Source organism: Triticum dicoccoides, chromosome 5B, assembly GCF_002162155.2.
Source record: "Triticum dicoccoides isolate Atlit2015 ecotype Zavitan chromosome 5B, WEW_v2.0, whole genome shotgun sequence".
Taxonomy (NCBI): Eukaryota; Viridiplantae; Streptophyta; class Magnoliopsida; order Poales; family Poaceae; genus Triticum; species Triticum dicoccoides.
The window spans coordinates 79,420,756-79,438,426 of NC_041389.1; the positions used below are offsets into that span (position 1 = coordinate 79,420,756).

At 42.9% G+C, this 17,671-nt stretch overlaps 2 protein-coding genes across 7 annotated transcripts; both read left to right on the forward strand.

The window, feature by feature from the left end:
- The first annotated feature begins 51 nt into the window (after positions 1 to 51).
- On the forward strand, positions 52 to 9,800 carry LOC119307462. 5 transcript variants are annotated; one of them, XM_037583542.1, is made up of 31 exons: positions 54 to 541; positions 893 to 1,033; positions 1,103 to 1,252; positions 1,366 to 1,545; positions 1,663 to 1,798; positions 2,011 to 2,113; positions 2,725 to 2,842; positions 3,237 to 3,399; positions 3,604 to 3,722; positions 3,805 to 3,902; positions 3,983 to 4,070; positions 4,186 to 4,378; positions 4,476 to 4,524; positions 4,605 to 4,686; positions 4,769 to 4,852; positions 4,925 to 4,990; positions 5,070 to 5,267; positions 5,341 to 5,443; positions 5,521 to 5,636; positions 5,712 to 5,797; positions 5,896 to 5,980; positions 6,092 to 6,164; positions 6,243 to 6,291; positions 6,399 to 6,480; positions 6,570 to 6,644; positions 6,723 to 6,794; positions 7,115 to 7,249; positions 7,616 to 8,497; positions 8,566 to 8,729; positions 9,130 to 9,260; positions 9,294 to 9,800. In XM_037583542.1, the coding sequence occupies exons 1-31, from the start codon at positions 185 to 187 to the stop codon at positions 9,344 to 9,346; spliced, it is 4,431 nt and encodes a 1,476-aa protein (XP_037439439.1). In that variant the 5' UTR covers positions 54 to 184; the 3' UTR covers positions 9,347 to 9,800. The 5 variants fall into 5 exon arrangements, with proteins under 5 accessions (XP_037439436.1, XP_037439439.1, XP_037439438.1 ...); XM_037583541.1 differs by having other exon boundaries at positions 55 to 541; positions 9,130 to 9,250; positions 9,284 to 9,800; XM_037583539.1 differs by having other exon boundaries at positions 52 to 541; positions 8,569 to 8,729; positions 9,130 to 9,800.
- An 859-nt stretch (positions 9,801 to 10,659) lies between these two features.
- Positions 10,660 to 13,466, forward strand: LOC119307464. Of its 2 annotated transcripts, none has more exons than XM_037583544.1 (2): positions 10,660 to 12,158; positions 13,146 to 13,466. In XM_037583544.1, the coding sequence occupies exon 1, from the start codon at positions 10,796 to 10,798 to the stop codon at positions 12,128 to 12,130; it is 1,335 nt and encodes a 444-aa protein (XP_037439441.1). In that variant the 5' UTR covers positions 10,660 to 10,795; the 3' UTR covers positions 12,131 to 12,158; positions 13,146 to 13,466. The 2 variants fall into 2 exon arrangements, with proteins under 2 accessions (XP_037439441.1, XP_037439440.1); XM_037583543.1 differs by having other exon boundaries at positions 10,661 to 12,141.
- Positions 13,467 to 17,671: the final 4,205 nt, after the last annotated feature.

The window sequence follows — 17,671 nt, forward strand, 5'->3', positions numbered from 1 at the left end:
GCCTCTATTGTTTTGGTTTCAGGTTGGTCTCTAGAAAGGTTCTAAATCTTTTCAAGAAGCCCGAGCAGCGAGATTCACGAAGCTAGGGGGGGGGGGGACTGAATCAAGAAGTGAGAGAATTGCAATTAAGTGAAGGCAGGAGCCGGCCGCCGACAACGCCATCCAGAGTGAGGTTCGCCCGGTGATGGCGATAAGTCAGCCCTGGCCGGTGGAGGATGTTCGTGAGACGTTTTTCTCCTATTTCGTGGAAAATCAGCATGTGCAGTTGTCATCAACCCCGGTTATCCCCGTAGTTGATACCAAGGTGCCTCTTATTCATACATGTTTGAACCGGTTCAAGGGGACCCTTAATGGCAGAGGGAGTCATCGCACCTGCTTTTCGCTGAGATGCATTACTGTGGGTGGTGATGACGATGAAGTGATTGATCACTTCAAAAACGACACTACTTACCATAGATTCACAGAAGTCCTTGGAAGTTGGTCTTTTGGGGACTACTTTAAGGAGGAAGCCATCAGGTTATTATTCAGTCTTCTCAACAAGGTACAGTTTCTGCTCTCCTATTGTTTCCGTGTAGTCTTGTTTCATGAGTTGTGTTAATAGTGAAAAGCTTTGGGTATAGTTTATGAGGTAGCAATTGTAACAGATTTTAAACTTAGTGTTAGTGCCAGGGTCTACTTTATTTGATATGATGGAAGCCTGCTTAAAAGATGATATTTATATCTCTGCAATTTGAGGGAGCGGTGTTAACACATGCTTAAAAGTTCCTTTGTGTCTGTGTGTGCACGCGAGTTGTTCCTGTAAGCTACATGGAAAAAATAGTGTCCAGAATTGTCTGATCTTCTATTTAAGGCCACCTTATTACCTATTGATTGCTCGTTCTTTAATATGCAGAAATACAAGTTACCTCAGTCCAGAATATATGCTTCATACTTTAGTGGTGATACATCCCTTGGTTTGAGTTCAGACAATGAGTCAAAAAATACATTGCAGAAATACCTAGCGGAAGAAAGAATCATGCCTGCCATGTCTAAGGTACCTGTAATGTCTTATCAATTTTACTTTGAATTTTTGTGGACATTTATTGACTGAGTGCTTGAATAGGCTGATTTTTGGATGACTGGTGAAACTGGTCCCTGTGGGCCATGCATTGGATTTTTCTTCGATTGTTCGGATAGCAAAGATGGTGTTGGTTCCGTAATCAACATAAAGGATGGCAAATTTATTGAGATAAGCCGTCTTGTTTTTGTTGAGGTTGGCTTTCTATTCTTGTATTAAGATCTTTTGCATGCATAAATGAAGCTTCTTCTATTGCTACACAATCTCTGTGCTTATACTCACCTATATTTTCTTTCTTCATTTTTTAGTTCAATAGGCAAGCAGGTGGCGTCTTGAAGCCTTTGCAAGCTAAGCATGTCTTGAAGCCTTTGCAAGCTAAGCATGTCTTAACAGGGATTAATCTTGAAAGTTTAGCTGCCATTCTTCAAAATAAAGAAAGCCACTATGAATTAGATGTCTACGATGACATATTTTTCAGCATGAGCTGTGTAAGTTTTCCATGTCCACTTCAAGTTACCTTTTGTTGCAAACGATAACTGGCTGTGTACTATTATTGATTTCCATGGTCAATGACATGTAATAATGACTTATATGCATATATGTAGTGTACTGGTCGAGGAATCCGGGACTACTCTGGTGAAGTTGGTGCTGCTGACACAGATGGAGTTGATACGGCATACCGCCTCCTTGCAGATCACATAAGAATGATTGCTGTTACTAATGCTCCTGGTTCTCAGCTTGGTAAGTGCGTTATGTAATGTTAATAATTACAACATCAACGTATGGGTTGTATATATTTTTTGTCATGATCACATGGATAATACAATTATTGCTCATTTTTAAGGAATAATCAGACCAACATGATTGTGGGATGACGTATTACATCAATACTTTTTTTTGTCATTACATTGTTCCTATTGTGTTAAAATTGGTATGCACTTTATGAATACCAGGGTTTGGAAATGAAGGTCGCGAGTATTTCCTATATCGTGCCGATAAACAGGCTGTGCAATATGGCCACGAAGTACTTAAGACAAATCAAGAGAAATACGATGTGTAAGAACAATCACTTTCATTTGAATTTGTGCTTTATTTTACATGTATTTATAAAAAAAACACTTCTCCATGTTTATAACAGTCGTAATTTTGAATAATGTATTTTCACACAAAAGTCGTATATAAACACTTTTCCATGTTTATAACAGTTGTATTTTTGAATAATGTATTTTCACACAAAAGTCGTATAAAAAACACTTTTCATTTGCTGCATGCTGTCATCTCATAGTGTGCAATTATATCTTCTACCTTTTGCTGTGCGCTTCTTTACTGCAAGTGAAAATAGCATTCAAGATGAAACCTGTAAGATATGCTTAGAATGTTGATTCTATGACTGGGTTTAGTTGAATGGGTATAAAGTAGTGTTTACTGTAGATCTCTGGATGACAAGATATAGTTTTTTTACTAGACCCACCTGTTTTTGCTTCTGTTAACATTGGCATTGTGTCTTTTATGTTCCGTCTTCTGCCTTTTCTTGTTAGTTCTTGCTAGCCTGCCATGCAACTTCTATTCCGAGTAGGTTAAGCATACTCACAGTGGGTATATAGAAAGAATATCTATGATTACTGCATGTGGGTCTGTAATCTAATGAATTTATCTTTCTTGAACAGTATTATTCATGGCATTCTTATATCTGAAGCTGATTTATGTCCTGAGCTTGAAGGGTACAGAAAAGTGGATGAAATAATCGAAGATGAATTGATGATCTATAAAAAAACCATGGCGGAGGTAATATTTGTTTCAAGATGATCCATTGAAGTTTTTACAGTTGAAATTCATTGAAGTGTTTTTAATAATTAAATGTTAAGGTCAGTGTGAAGAAGTCCGTGCATAATTTAAGGAAACACATGAAATAGGAACCCATCTAGGATACTATTTCACTCTTGGGCTATAGGATCATATTGACGTACCAGTGTTTCAAGTTTGTCTTTGAGCTGTATTCCCTTATTTGAAACTCAAGTCTGATGACATCTACTATAGGCATGAAGTATTGCCATCTTCCTTAGTTGTCTGTTGTTCTTTGATAAGGAAATTAGCATATGTTTTTGTGCCTCTTGGATATTGTGAATGTTCGTTGTTTCATTTGAATAATGTTTTGCCAACTATGCACTCTCCTTCCTAGTTACGAGAACAGCAAGTGCCATTTGATATGGGAGGGAAGAAGAAAAAGAAGAAAGGTGTCACTTCTGTTGTGTGGTATGCGACAAGGCTTATTGAATTTTTTGGCCGGCACACACGCATTATTCTCAAGAATAAGAATACACGCTGCTCCTTAGTAGCACTATGTAAGTCAATGTGGCTGCTCCCTGGCAACTTCTTTTTTCAACGAGGATACACAATTTTTAGTGGCTTGGCCGGTTACCCAGAATTGGCGCTGTTTACTTACTTTTACATGCGCGTGTACAATCCAACAAGTTCAATAGATTAAATCTACATTGGAAATGCCTAGGACAGAGTTCATTCACTCCTCATTTTCTGTGCCACTGCAGGCAACGCTCTCCTGCTTGGAGAGAAGATAACTCTCAATATAGATATCGAGAAGGTGTCAGAGGGCCATCTCATCTATCTTGTACAAAGTTATCTTTTGTATGGCAATACACAAATGCAGGTATGCAACTGTATAGATGCAATTGTTTTGCAAAGGAATGTTCATTAACTGAAAGCTAAGCTACTGTCCACTTATACTGCAGTTGGAACAGAACTTGGAACTATCAGAGTTCAATAAACAAGTTCTTGGTGTATTGCCGAAGCTTCCGGGCAGTTTATACTTTGATGTGACATTTGCCAGGTGATTGTGATACTGATTTAATTGCGTGTGTGTGCGATTGTCCTTCTCAGAGTATAATGTTTATGATGTCCATTTTTCAGCTCTTGTGGCTTTGAGCAGACCTCAGAAACCGCAATATTTGGTTTTCTTGGTGTCCCTCTACACCATGGCTGGTTGGTAGATCCCCAGGTACCCATTGTACATGGGTTTTTAAAATATTAGTTCCTTCAATGCATCAGCATTTTTGTAAGATTTTAAATCTTTATTGGGGTAATTCAAGGCTGATACTTTGGTATTTCATTAGGATGCTGAATTGGGCTCCTCAATACGTAAAAGTTCCTACCACCAACTTTCGTATATTCTTGCTGTGTACGAATCGATTCGATCCAGCACAAATTCAGGGCCTCAAAAGCATGGTGGATGTAAAGATGATGACAAGTTTGATTCGACACTTGTGTTCTCTTTAACCAGATCAGAAGAACTTGGTTCTATTTCTTGTAAATCTCGACAACACAAGTGTTCAATTTTTCTGGCACAAAACTATATTTGCAAGTTATTCTCCTGATACTTCTTTTCTTTGTTTCCTATTTGTAGGTGCAATGATCTCAACTTTTTTGCATGGCCCTCAGCTAACCTCGTATGGGTAAATGGAAGTTTGTGTATATTCAAGTGGTACCATTTTTTTTGTTTCTTTTATAACTCGGTTTATGTCACTGGGTGCAGATTTTCTTCCTTACATGATGACTTAAAAGCGAGACAGCCCACTGTCCTGATTTGGAATGAAACATTAATTACAATATCTAAGGTGAGCTGTTGATTTGTTCAGAGATAGTGACCCTTCCCTTATTAAAGTGAGTGAACCTTTCTTCCTAATATATTCCTTTTAGGTAGGAGACCAAATATATGTGTTGCTGAACGATTTGTCCTTGTTAAGTACTGAAACCGGTGCGGTATGGGAAAGGTTAACAGAGGTATGTTAGTTGATCTTTCTATGTTGCATGTGATTATAATGTGCTAACTGTTTTTTTTGCATGGTTAATTAGGATAGTGATGGATTGTTTGTTGATTGTAACTTCGTGCCAACAGATTCAGAGATTCAATCTATACTGGTAAGAGCAGAATGTTTCTTGCTCTATTTGATTTTTAGGCATGTTTTCCTAACTCAATGAAATCATGCATTTGATTTAGCCACTAACGAGAATGGAAAGAAGGAAGAGGAATAGAGAAGAGAAGAGGCCTCTGAAGGATCTCTTAGTACCTGAGGAGAAAGAGGTGGATAAGAGGGAAGACAGAGAGGGGGATACGAACGAGGACGAGAAAGATTATGAGAAGACAGAGACCGGGGAGAAATATGATGGGAATATCGTGGAGAAACCAGATATATCTGTAAGCGCAAAATTTCTAGAATGATTTCATGTATTGTTGGAAAATGCTGCCCCTCAAAACCTGTTTCTCGCAGGGCATTCGTGGCAACTTGAATATAAGGCCTATTGTTTTTTTGGGACGGCCAACCCATGTTATCCATCAGATAAATGATGGCCCGTGTGCCCTTATTGCAGTCTGTAAGTGAAATTGGCTTTACTTTCAATTTTTGTATTTCATTTCCTCATGTTTTGTATTTATTCTTTTTTTTGCACAGGTAATCTTCTACTGCTCCAGGGGAGCATCTTTTTTGAACCACATGAAACTGTGGTGTCAATGGAATATCTACTTAACTTTGTCTTTTCTTTACTTGAAGATAGTGCGAAAATGAGGGTTCGCAACTCTTGCAAACTCGATTTCGATTGCATTCATGGCCTGCAGCCTAAGGTTGTGGATTTTTTTTAATAGGCCCATTGTTCTGCAATACAAAGAAACATATGGGATGCGGCGCTGACACTGGCCACAGGGTTTGATGTGGACGTTGTCTTTACCAGGTGATTGTAGTTCTGGCTTTCCATATTGGTTCTGTCTCTTTCCTTTGTAGTTTGCGCTGGCTGCTGGTGTTCTGATATTTGCAATTTTGACATTGTAGAACGGATGGTTTTACGGAGACACGAGAGTGGTTCCTTCTCGATTGCTTAAATCTAAATCTTCGACATGGTTGGATTGCTGCTGGGGTAAGCAAGTTTATCATGAGCACTGATTAGGTTGTTAGTGCAGATTTTCTAATTCAGTGCGCAATCATTTTATATGAAGTGGCCAGCTCATATCATGATACTACTTATTAGGATTTGTTGCGCGGACCAGAAACATCATTTGAAAGTCTTACGCTGGCGGCTAATGAACCTGGTTTTCCAAATGGTTAGTTTTATTTTTCAGCTACACATTGTTTGCACAACCTTTTTCATCGCTCTTATTGCTTTTGTTCAATGTTTTTAGCGGAGGCGATCAAGAAGTTTCTAACGGGACCTCAACTTACTCCCATTGGGTAAAATATCTAATTTTCCTTTTTCTATTAGCAGTCTTTTTTGGTGGGAAACAATTTATTATTTGCCACTGGTTAATATTCTAAATAACCATGTGCCAATGCTACAGCTTGCTTTCCTTACAAGAAGAACTTACTGAAAATGTTCCATGCATTCTGTACTGGAACAAACATTACAATACTACAGTTAAGGTGAAAATGTTTGCTGTATTTTATTACTTTCGGAGCTATGTTTAGCTGCCTCGTATTTTTCTTTTTTGACCTGTTTTGATCTTATGCAGGTCAATGGAAAATTATGTTCTTTAGTCACTGATTCAAATTATTTAAGAACAAGTGCAGTTTGGCAGACGCTTGAGGTATGCTATCTGTATTTTTCATAATTTCTTTGTGTGATTGAAATGAACTTGTGACCATTCTTTGCTGTGGATTGTTAGGTCCGCGGTAACGGATCATATTTGGACAGCAACTTCACACCAATTTATGCGCAGCTTGATGCAGCTCCTTCGGTATGTATAACGTGGACCAAAAAGATGAATATGTTGGCGAAATCAAATATATACCTGCAATGCTTTGTTATCATCGTGTAATCTTTTCCTTTGTCCATTTCTATTTCTATCTGTGATATATGTATGCTGTAGACATAGTCAAATGCAATTTACTCTTCCCATATACATGAAATTTTATCTTCCCTGCAAGTCATGTTGCCTTTGTTCTTGTTTGAAAATTCATTTTGCATTGAAGAATTTTAGCGATATTACAATTGATGTTAACAATAAGCAATGCACCTTTTCTTGTTCATTGATTAAATTGTGTGATCTCTCTTCAGTTTCTTCCTGAAACAAGTACCTCCCAAGCATCTACCTCATTCATGAAGCAAGATTTGGAAGGGATTACATCACGTGGTGACGGATTATATTTGGATCGTAGCTTTACTCATTCGGGACCCAATGCAGCTCTTTCGGTATGCATAACATTGACCATAAAATGAACCATTTGATGCTTTGTTACAATTTTGGTTGGTGAAATCAAATATATCCGTAATTGCAATGACTTTGTGTCTCATTTTTTACTATGTTACCGTCACATTTGATTTTTATAACAGATCTTCCTTTTTCCATTTCTATTTCTACCGGTGATATCTGTATGCTGTATACATACTATTACCATATACATGAAATCTTATCTTTCTTCCAAGTCATGTCGCGTTTGTTGTTTGAAAGTGCATTTACATTGAAGAAAATTAGTGTACAATCGGTTGTGCCAATAAGCAATGCATTTTGTCCTCATTGTTGTATAATGCGAAGGCTGGATTGTGTTTCTTTTTCAGGGAGATGATCTTCATGGCTCTCATTTTGTTCAGAAAATACGGACTCGAAGATCTCTGCCCAGTCCTCGAATTGTTCCTGAATCATCGGAAGTACCACTTAGTGATTTTGTTCGGATACCTGGTAATGAGTTCTCTGAATTAAGAACTCTATTTGCTGATGGTACTTCATTGGATGTTGCTGATACGAGAAAGATTGGAAGAGTTCTCGGACTTGATTTACTTGAAGATATTGTTTTTAATCATAATGCGGGGTTCAGTTGGGATGGGAAGTTTGACCCGACGACTATAATGGTCATTGATGGAGTCCGTGCGGAAATTCGCGCACCGTATTGTGACAAGTTCTGTGAAGAGGCGAAATTAAATGACTTCTTCAGTTACATTACTGGGGTTATTGAGCTATTTAGAATAGAAGGGATTGGTCTGCCAGCCTTTTTTGCCAAGTTGACCCAGACGCTGTCAAACCCTCCTCGCAGACCTCAAGTGTGTACCCAACGTCAACTGGAGGGCTTCAAACGTCGACTTCATGGCTATTGGGATATTGTATTGACTACCCTGGCGCTGAGGTCCTCATTGGCTAGAGCAGGATTATATTCTGGAATTCATAGAATACACCGCTTCGCGCCAGAGGCAGTTAATCATGCGCTGAGAGCTGTATTGCGAAGTCGTTTTTTACCAAAAGATTGGAGACAACCAATTGTTGCAGAAACAGGTCATCCAGTCCTCAAAAAGGTTTTACGGTATATCCCTGATACGTTAGATGGAAGCAATGAGAATGCCAGGGCGAATGAAGGTTGGCGTAGGAAGTTTGGGTGGTATAAACCCAGGTTGCTTGATAGCTTGTGTATTTTTCCAAGACAAGTAAACGAACATGCAAAGTCTAAGGTGAATATTTTCTTTTCCTGTTTTCTGTTTGTTTCACTGATTTTCATACCAGAATTATTTCTGTGAAGGAGGAGCTAGAACTGGAAAAGCAACAAGGAGTGGAGAATGAACCTATGAACAGTCTTTCCGAATTGGATCTTCTGACGTCTCATTATCTCCAAGACGATCTTCCAATTATATTGGAAGTATTGCTACGCTCTGATCATCTTATGACAGATGAATTGTGGAAATGGTAAGGGCCAATAAATTTTTATGGAACTCTCTTAGCTTTTAGTTTAGTCTTAAGTTAGGATTAATCAGCCTCTTCACTTCTGCTTGCTGCAGCTGCTTGGCCCAGTCGCGCGTCTGCTGGTCTAAGCAGCTGCAGCTCCATGTCCTTCAATTTTTGTTGACAGCTCAACTGCTTTTCGGGCGAGTTTGCTTTGAATCCTGAGAAAGCTGCCTGCGCCAGGCAGCATCATCTGGCATCTGATTATGCTTGCTTGATACTGCCTGGTAGAGGCAGGTTTCCAAGGCATCAACCAAACAAGCCATGGCTGATGCTGGCTGCTGCAGCTGCAGCACAAGCTACAGCCAGCATGTTTAAGGAACTTCCAATAAATCTTACTTTTTATATAAAATCTGGATTGCAGGTTGGAAGAGGTCCTGGAGGTTTACTCCCGACCAGAAGTCCTTGGTCGTGGAACCTGGGGCCTCCGCCGCTGTGTTTTTGGTGGAGGCTGGAACCTGGGCCGCCGTGCCTATTGCCGCCGTGGTCGTGCCCATGGTTTCGGACACTGTGGTCACGGTCGTGCCCGTGGTTTCGGACACCGTGGTCACGGTCGTGCCCGTGGTTTCGGACACCGGTGACTATCAGAGCGAAGGCGCCGTCCGCGGAGATGAGGGGATCTGCGGCGATGGTGCCCAGATCCACGGCAGCGGCGTCAACTGTGATGAGAAGCGCATCTGCGGCGATGGCGACCATGGCAAGCGCACCAGTTCCTCGATTCTCAGCAGTTACCTTCCTCTCCTAATCCCCGTCTTCAGGAAACAGGAGCCAATCAATTTTGTTGCATTGTAGACCAATACTGTTGTTTGTAAATAATTTGAACTTGCTAATATTGTGAACACTGCAGTTAAGTTCCTTGGGCCGCTAGATTACTTATTTGTCACTGCAAGTAGAAAGTTGAAGTGCTAAAGCTGATGATGGGTTTCGGCTGAGTAAGTAGTATACTCTGATTTAGTTGCGATAGGCTTTGTTCTTGCCATCATTTGATATGGAATAGTTGTGTTATGACCAGAGATTGCATCTGTTACCCTCTTCTTTGGACGTCTTTCCAAGCCAATAAAAAACTGGTGCATAGGCAGACGACCTACATGGTTGGTTTGCCAGCCCATTGCGTTTTCATTGTTGCCCTGGTGTCAAATGGTCCACCAATACTCCATTCTAATGAATAAGCTGCCCTCGGTCTTCTGTGTTTATAAATGTTGTTGGTATAAAATTAGCATAATTAGAAAGTGTTTTTAAATACGAATATAATGATACTGATAATGTAAAATATAATCAGATTTTGTTCAAATTATTTTTTGGGGTTATTTCAAATATTTGCCGCGAGTAAGCATGGCGTCGAGGATCGCATAGAGGAGGAGCAGGCCTGAGGAGATGGCGAGGCGCGACACGCACGGGACGCCGGCACATGAGCCCTCGAGCTCGGCCTCGGCAATGATCCATAGCGACGTTGGCGGGGATCGAGAGGAAGGAAGACGCGCGCACAGATGCTAAACGCCAGGACCACGACAAGCCCCGGCCCCATCGTCGCAATTACTACTTCCTCGTCGTCCGCTGCTGGCTCCGTGGTGGAGGCCTCACCAGGTCAGGCTGCTCCACCGCGCGCGCTGCGACGACCAGGTGGAGCGCGTCTCCGCGGTCTTCTTCACCGACCATTGAGGCCACCGAGCTCCTGGGCCGGACGTCGTCGTCCTCCCGCTCGCACGCAGCAACCACGACGATGGTCCTGCCGCGACCTGCAGCTCAGCGACTAGGCAGCTCCTGCAGGTTCAGGCGTCCGGGCGTGATTTTTTTCTTGAAAGGTTATTTTCAGGCCTTCTGGGCCCGGCCCGGCCCGCAGAGAGTACTAATCGCACACGTGACGTACTGACGCGGCCGTGGCTACAAAATCGCCAACCCAAAGGTGAACCCTAGGTCCGTCCCTAGCCCCAAATTTCGTTCCCAAATCGCGCCGCCTGCTGCCATCCCATCCCATCCCCTCGCCTCTGCTTGGACCTCCTCCGCTTCCTCGCCCTTCTTGACGGACGGGCATGGCAGTTTCCTCATGGGTTCCACCTTCTCTTCCCGAGTCCAGCGCCGCCGCCTCAGGCTCAGGCGAGTCAGGCCTGGTCCTCCTCGACATGTGGTGCTACATCGCCGACCTTCCCAACAACACCACCGCCGAGGGCACCACCAGCACCGGCTTGCCTATCAAGGTGACACTCCGCGCCGCCCGCCCGCCACATCTCTCCCACTTTTGTGTCCACTGCCCTGGCCTCGACTTCCGCATAACAGGGCCCAAGATTGTCGCCACCGACGCACATCTCGTCCTCCTCTGCGTTCCCATCCACCCCAACAGCGCCACCGGAGCATTGGACTGGGACTACTTCGTCTACAGCCCGCGCGCCCAGCGGCTAGATCTGCTACCCAACCCGGACCCCATATGCCTCAACGACTCCGCAACTGCCCTCATTAGCCGCCAAGACGGCGCTTGGTATGCCGTCGCTGCTCTCGGTTACGCTAACCCCCTGTACGATGGCGGCGCGCTCATTAGGTGGGAGTTCTGCCTCCACCTCTACAGATCCTCATCAAATTCTAAAGCTTGGATCTCCAAGCGCTTGTCACTGAATAAGTTCAAGAGGGACAAGCTCATCCCTTTACCTGCAGCAGTCGACAGGCTGTACCACGAGACGGAAAAGACCATCACAATTGGTGGCGAGCATGGCACGGTCGCCTGGGTGGACCTCTGGCGTGGCATCTTCTTTTGCGACGTGCTCAAGAAACGCCCACTGCTCCGGGATGTTCCACTGCCGGTGCCGGCAAGGTCTAACTGGGATCGCCTCCTCATAAATGATGACCCCGGCTATTTCCGGGACGTAACTATCAGCCGAAACAAAGACTCGATCAAGTATGTTGAGTTGGAATTCCGGTCAATAGAAGTGCTCAACCCCGCCACCACCCCTGTTTCCTACACCGACTGGGTGGCGGTGAAGAATTCCTCAAGGAAATCTCTTCATGTCATCCGCGATGGCTGGAAGTCCACAACATGGAGCATGGCAATACCCGTTGGTTTGCAGGAGCGCTGGAACCGTGACTGTGTATTTGATGTTAAAGACATCAGCTTGGAGCCATGCCTTTCTGATCGCATGGCTATGCTGAGCAGCAAGACCATGAAGGAACTTCAAGTGGGACACCCCATCCTAAGCATGGATGATGACGTCGTTTACTTGCTTTCTGAAACCACACCCAAGCACATGGACAAGTTGGCACTGATGTTTGCTATTGATGTGAAGAAGTCAACACTGCGAGGATTGGCTGAGCTTGATGTCAAGAAGTTCGATTACCTGTCCAGCTTCTGCACTAGTGAGATCTGCAGGGGTACCTGAGCAATATTAAGGTAACTTCTTTATGCTGGTAAGTTCCTTTTATGTTTTTATGTGTGACTATATGTATGAATGCCATGCTTGCCATGAAAACTAGTGAATCATCGTGTTGGTACCATTCTGGTTTCAGTAGGATCTAGAGCTTAGCAAGTTAGTGCATCTTATTCAGGAGCTATGGCTTGATGACAGTGTGATTCAATGTAGGGTTATTGACATGACTGGTTCTGTACAGCATTGTCGATGCTGTATATCAGTTGTTAAACAAATCCTGGCAATCCAATAAAACTAAGTTTGTGTTAAGCTGAATTTTGGTTGTTTATGCGCGAACCTTCCTGTGAAATGTTAGCAAAACTGTTATGGAAGTAGACAAGGCCACAACTCAGTTTTCTTTAACTGTGGTGGAATTCTGTCAAATCAATATACTAAAAAGCTTATATTGAAAACAAAAGACAAATATTAAGATTATGCTTATTTTGCTTGAGTCGTCCATACAATACTTATTTTTTGTCATTAATTTTGAATCTACTTTGAAATATACTAATATGCCTTAAAACATGATAATTATTTGCTGATACCATCATTGGCATGTTAATACCCTGCATCTCACGAGCCTGGCTCGGGAGAAACGGATTTCAATCTCGTTACCTAGGAGCCAGGCTCGCTGGCTACTTTGCATGCCACGGGACAGGTTTAGACCTTCCCCCAGGCAACCAAACGCCCAAAACCCGCACAGCCTGGCCGGGGCATCTGCAGGGAACCAAATGTGTTCTTATTGGACATGGACATGGTGTTGAGTTGCGTTTTATGACAGAAACTAAGTTCCTCTGGGTTTTCACTTCAAGAATAATATATTTGACCAAAACTAACACGCATAATTTATCTTGCTTATATGTTTCTTTCTATTTTTTGTGCTAGTTACTGATAAACATGAGACTTGTTCTTGTTGGATAAAAATAATAATTCTTGCTGTAGAGAATTTTTTTCTCATTCAAAACATGAGCTATTCTATTTGATGCAGGTAGAAGCGAGCTCTATCGAATAAACAAACTGAAGAGGGTAAACCATCTGAGGTTCCTGCGAAGAACTGGCTAGGACAAAGAAATTTCAACCATGTTTGTTGAAACTTGGGAGCTGGATGTGACCTTGGAGATTGAATTTCTTTAGTTGATTTATTATGTATTACATGTAATGCAACTATCTGGGTTATATTGCTTGCTTATGTACTTGTCCCGGTCAAAAAAAAGTGCTAGTGAACTTGTGTGGGCTAAATGTCTTGGTTGAACCATGTTTTTATGTGTTTTGATTTGGTTTTAATTGTTCTGTATGCACATTTTCTCCATTGTTCCTGGCATGCCTCGTAATGTCTATCTCTAATGATTTAAATGCCCTCAATTTACATTTATCTGTTGATGATGCAGTTCAAAACAAAAGCTGTTAAAATATATATGACGCTGCTGATCATAGCATGCACTGTGGTGTTGGTTAAGCTCTTCAGCATCCCCCCCTCAGTCTCTGATACATCATTTTAGGTCCGTTTGCCTATAAATAACCTGGGTTCGTCAGCCAAAGATGAGATGATGTTTACTGGCTTGAACTGTGCAAGGGCTAGGTGATGTGGTGGTAGCTTTCGTAACTTGTGAGAATCGCATCAGTGTATCTACAGTTCAGACCTCGATCCTAGGATTTATTTCTGACTAGGTGATGGCCCATGCGATGCTACACGAATTTTTTTAAAAATAATTATTCTAAAAGTACCGCAAGAAACTAATATAAATATTTTCAGTAACTAAATACATGGCAAAGTTGATGGAAAGAAATGGTACTTAATTCTAGTAAAAGCTTTTAAGAATTCATGTCTAGCTAGAGAATGCTTTAGCAATTCATATTTTTCTATTTGTGATACTAATGTAAAAATATCTCGCCACTGATCATCTGCTACCGCACGGTCCAACCACACAAGTACATTATTATTTCCAGCTCGCTGATTGTACACCCACACATCTGCAAGCAGTCCTGAAAGGCTGCCATTGGGGGCTCAGGTCGTCTACAAGCTGAGAAATGCTCATAGGGCTAGAGTGCTTGATTGAAACTAGATGACCCGTTGCGCCAATGGCGCAAAGGAGAGAGGGAACCAAGCATTCAAGCCGTTTAACTAAGAGTATTTAAAAACCGATCATAAAATTGTTGGAGCGTAAGAAAAGAAAATATATACTTAGTTATGATGTTCACACATATGCTATATATTACATTGCATCGTAGGTCCATAGGAAGTACTAACTTATAAATGTTCCTATGACTATGAGATTATGCAACTCCCGTTTACCGGAGGAACACTTTGTGTGCTACCAAACATCACTACGTAACTGGGTGATTATAAAGGAGCTCTACAGGTGTCTCTGAAGGTACATGTTGAGTTGGCGTATTTTGAGATTAGGATTTGTCACTCCGATTGTCGGAGAGGTATCTCTGGGCCCACTCGGTAATGCACATCACTATAAGCCTTGCAAGCAATGTGACTAATGAGTTAGTTGCAGGATGATGCATTACGGAACGAGTAAAGAGACTTGCCGGTAACGAGATTGAACTAGGTATTGGATACCGACGATCGAATCTCGGGCAAGTAACATACCGATGACAAAGGGAACAACGTATGTTGTTATGCGGTTTGACCGATAAAGATCTTCGTAGAATATGTAGGAGCCAATATGAGCATCCAGGTCCCGCTACTGGTTATTGACCAGGAACAGTTCTAGGTCATGTCTACATAGTTTTCGAACCCGTAGGGTCCGCACGCTTAACGTTACGATGACAGTTTTATTATGAGTTTATAAGTTTTGATGTACCGAAGGTTCTTCGGAGTCCCGGATATGATCACGGACATGACGAGGAGTCTCGAAATGGTCGAGACATAACGATTGATATATTGGATGACTATATTCGGACACCGGAAGTGTTCCGGGTGATTTCAGAGAAAACCGGAGTGCTGGAGGGGTTACCGGAACCCCCCGGGGAAGTATTGGGCCTTAGTGGGCCTGAGGGGAGAGAGAGGGCAGCAGCCCAGGAGGTGGCGCCCCCCCCATGGGGAGTCCGAATTAGACTAGGGGAGGGGGCGCGACCCCTCTTTCCCTCTCCCTCTCCCTCTCTTTCCTTCCTCCTTCCTTCTTCCTAGTGGGACTAGGAAAGGGGAGTCCTACTCCCACTAGGAGGAGGACTCCCCCCTCCTTGGCGCGCCTCCTAGGGCCGGCCGGCCTCCCCCCTTGCTCCTTTATATACGGGGGCAGGGAGGCACCCCAAGACACACAAGTTGATCTTCGTGATCGTTCCTTAGCCGTGTGCGGTGCCCCCCTCCACCATATTCCACCTCGGTCGTATCATTGCGGTGCTTAGGCGAAGCCCTGCGTCGGTAGAACATCATCATCGTCACCATGCCGTCGTGCTGACGGAACTCATCCCCGACACCCTGCTGGATCGGAGTCCGGGGATCGTCATCGAGCTGAACGTGTGCTGAACTCGGGGGCAGGGGGGCACCCTAGAGACACACAAGTTCATCTACGGATCGTTCCTTAGCCGTGTGCGGTGCCCCCCTCCACCATATTCCACCTCGGTTATATCGTCGCAGAGTTTAGGCGAAGCCCTGCGCCGGTAGAACATCATCATCGTCACCACGCCGTCGTGCTGACGGAACTCATCCCCGACACTTTGCTGGATCGGAGCCCGGGGATCGTCATCGAGCTGAACGTGTGCTGAACTCGGAGGTGCCGTATGTTCGGTACTTGGATTGGTTGAATCGTGAAGACATACGACTACATCAACCACGTTGTCATAATGCTTCCGCTTACGGTCTACGAGGGTACATGGACAATACTCTCCCCTCTTGTTGCTATGCCATCACCATGATCTTGCGTGTGCGTAGGAATTTTTTTGAAATTACTACGTTCCCCAACAGTATGTTCGGTGCTTGGATCGGTCGGATCGTGAAGATGTACGACTACATCAACCGCGTTGTCATAACGCTTCCGCTTACGGTCTACAAGGGTACGTGGACAACACTCTCCCCTCTCGTTGCTATGCATCACCATGATCTTGCGTGTGCGTAGGATTTTTTTTTGAAATTACTACGTTCCCCAATAGTGGTATCAGAGCCTAGATTTATGCGTAGATGTTATATGCACGAGTAGAACACAAGTGAGTTGTGGGCGATACAAGTCATACTGCTTACCAGCATGTCATACTTTGGTTCAGCGGTATTGTTGGATGAAGCGGCCCGGACCGACATTACGCGTACGCTTACGCAAGACTAGTTTTACCGCCGTGCTTTGCACACAGGTGAGTAGCAGGTGTCAGTTTCTCCAACTTTAGTTGAACCGAGTGTGGCTACGCCCGGTCCTTGCGAAGGCTAAAACAACACTAACTTGACGAACTATCGTTGTGGTTTTTGATGCGTAGATAAGAACGGTTCTTGCTCAGCCTGTAGCAGCCACGTAAAACTTGCAACAATAAAGTAGATGACGTCTAACTTGTTTTTGCAGGGGTTGTTGTGATGTGATATGGTCAAGACGTGATGATATATAAATTGTTGTATGAGATGATCATGTTTTTGTTGAAGTTATCGGTAACTGGCAGAAGCCTTGTGGTTGTCTTTTTATTGCATAAGATGCAAGCGCCAAATAATTGCTTTACTTTATCGCTATGCGATAGCAATAGTTGCAAGAGCAATAGTTGGCGAGACGACCATGTGACGACACATTGATATAGATCAAGATGATGGAGATCATGGTGTCGTGCCGGTGACGATAAAGATCATGACAGTACTTTGGAGATGGAGATCAAAGGCGCAAGATGATCATGGCCATATCATGTCACATATTTTGATTGCATATGATGTTTATCTGTTATACATCTTATTCTGTTTTGTTTGACGGTAGCATTTTAAGATGATCTCTCACTAATTATCAAGAAGTGTTCTCCCCGAGTATGCACCATTGCGAAAGTTCCTCGTGCTGAGACACCACGTGATGATCGGGTGTGATAGGCTCTACGTTCAAATACAACAGGTGCAAAACAGTTGCACACGCGGAATACTCAGGTTAAACTTGACGAGCCTAGCATATACAGATATGGCCTCGGAACACGGAGACCGAAAGGTCGAGCGTGAATCATATAGTAGATATGATCAACATAGTGATGTTCACCATTGAAAACTACTCCATCTCACGTGATGATCGGACATGATTTAGTTGATTTGGATCACGTGATCACTTAGATGACTAGAGAGATGTCTGTCTAAGTGGGAGTTCTTAAGTAATATGATTAATTGAACTTAAATTTATCATGAACTTAGTCCTGGTAGTATTTTGCAAATTATGTTGTAAATCAATAGCTCGCGTTGTTGCTTTCATATGTTTATTTTGATATGTTCCTAGAGAAAATTGTGTTGAAAGATGTTAGTAGCAATGATGCGGATTGGATCCGTGATCTGAGGTTTATCCTTATTGCTGCATAGAAGAATTATGTCCTTAATGCACCGCTAGGTGACAGACCTAT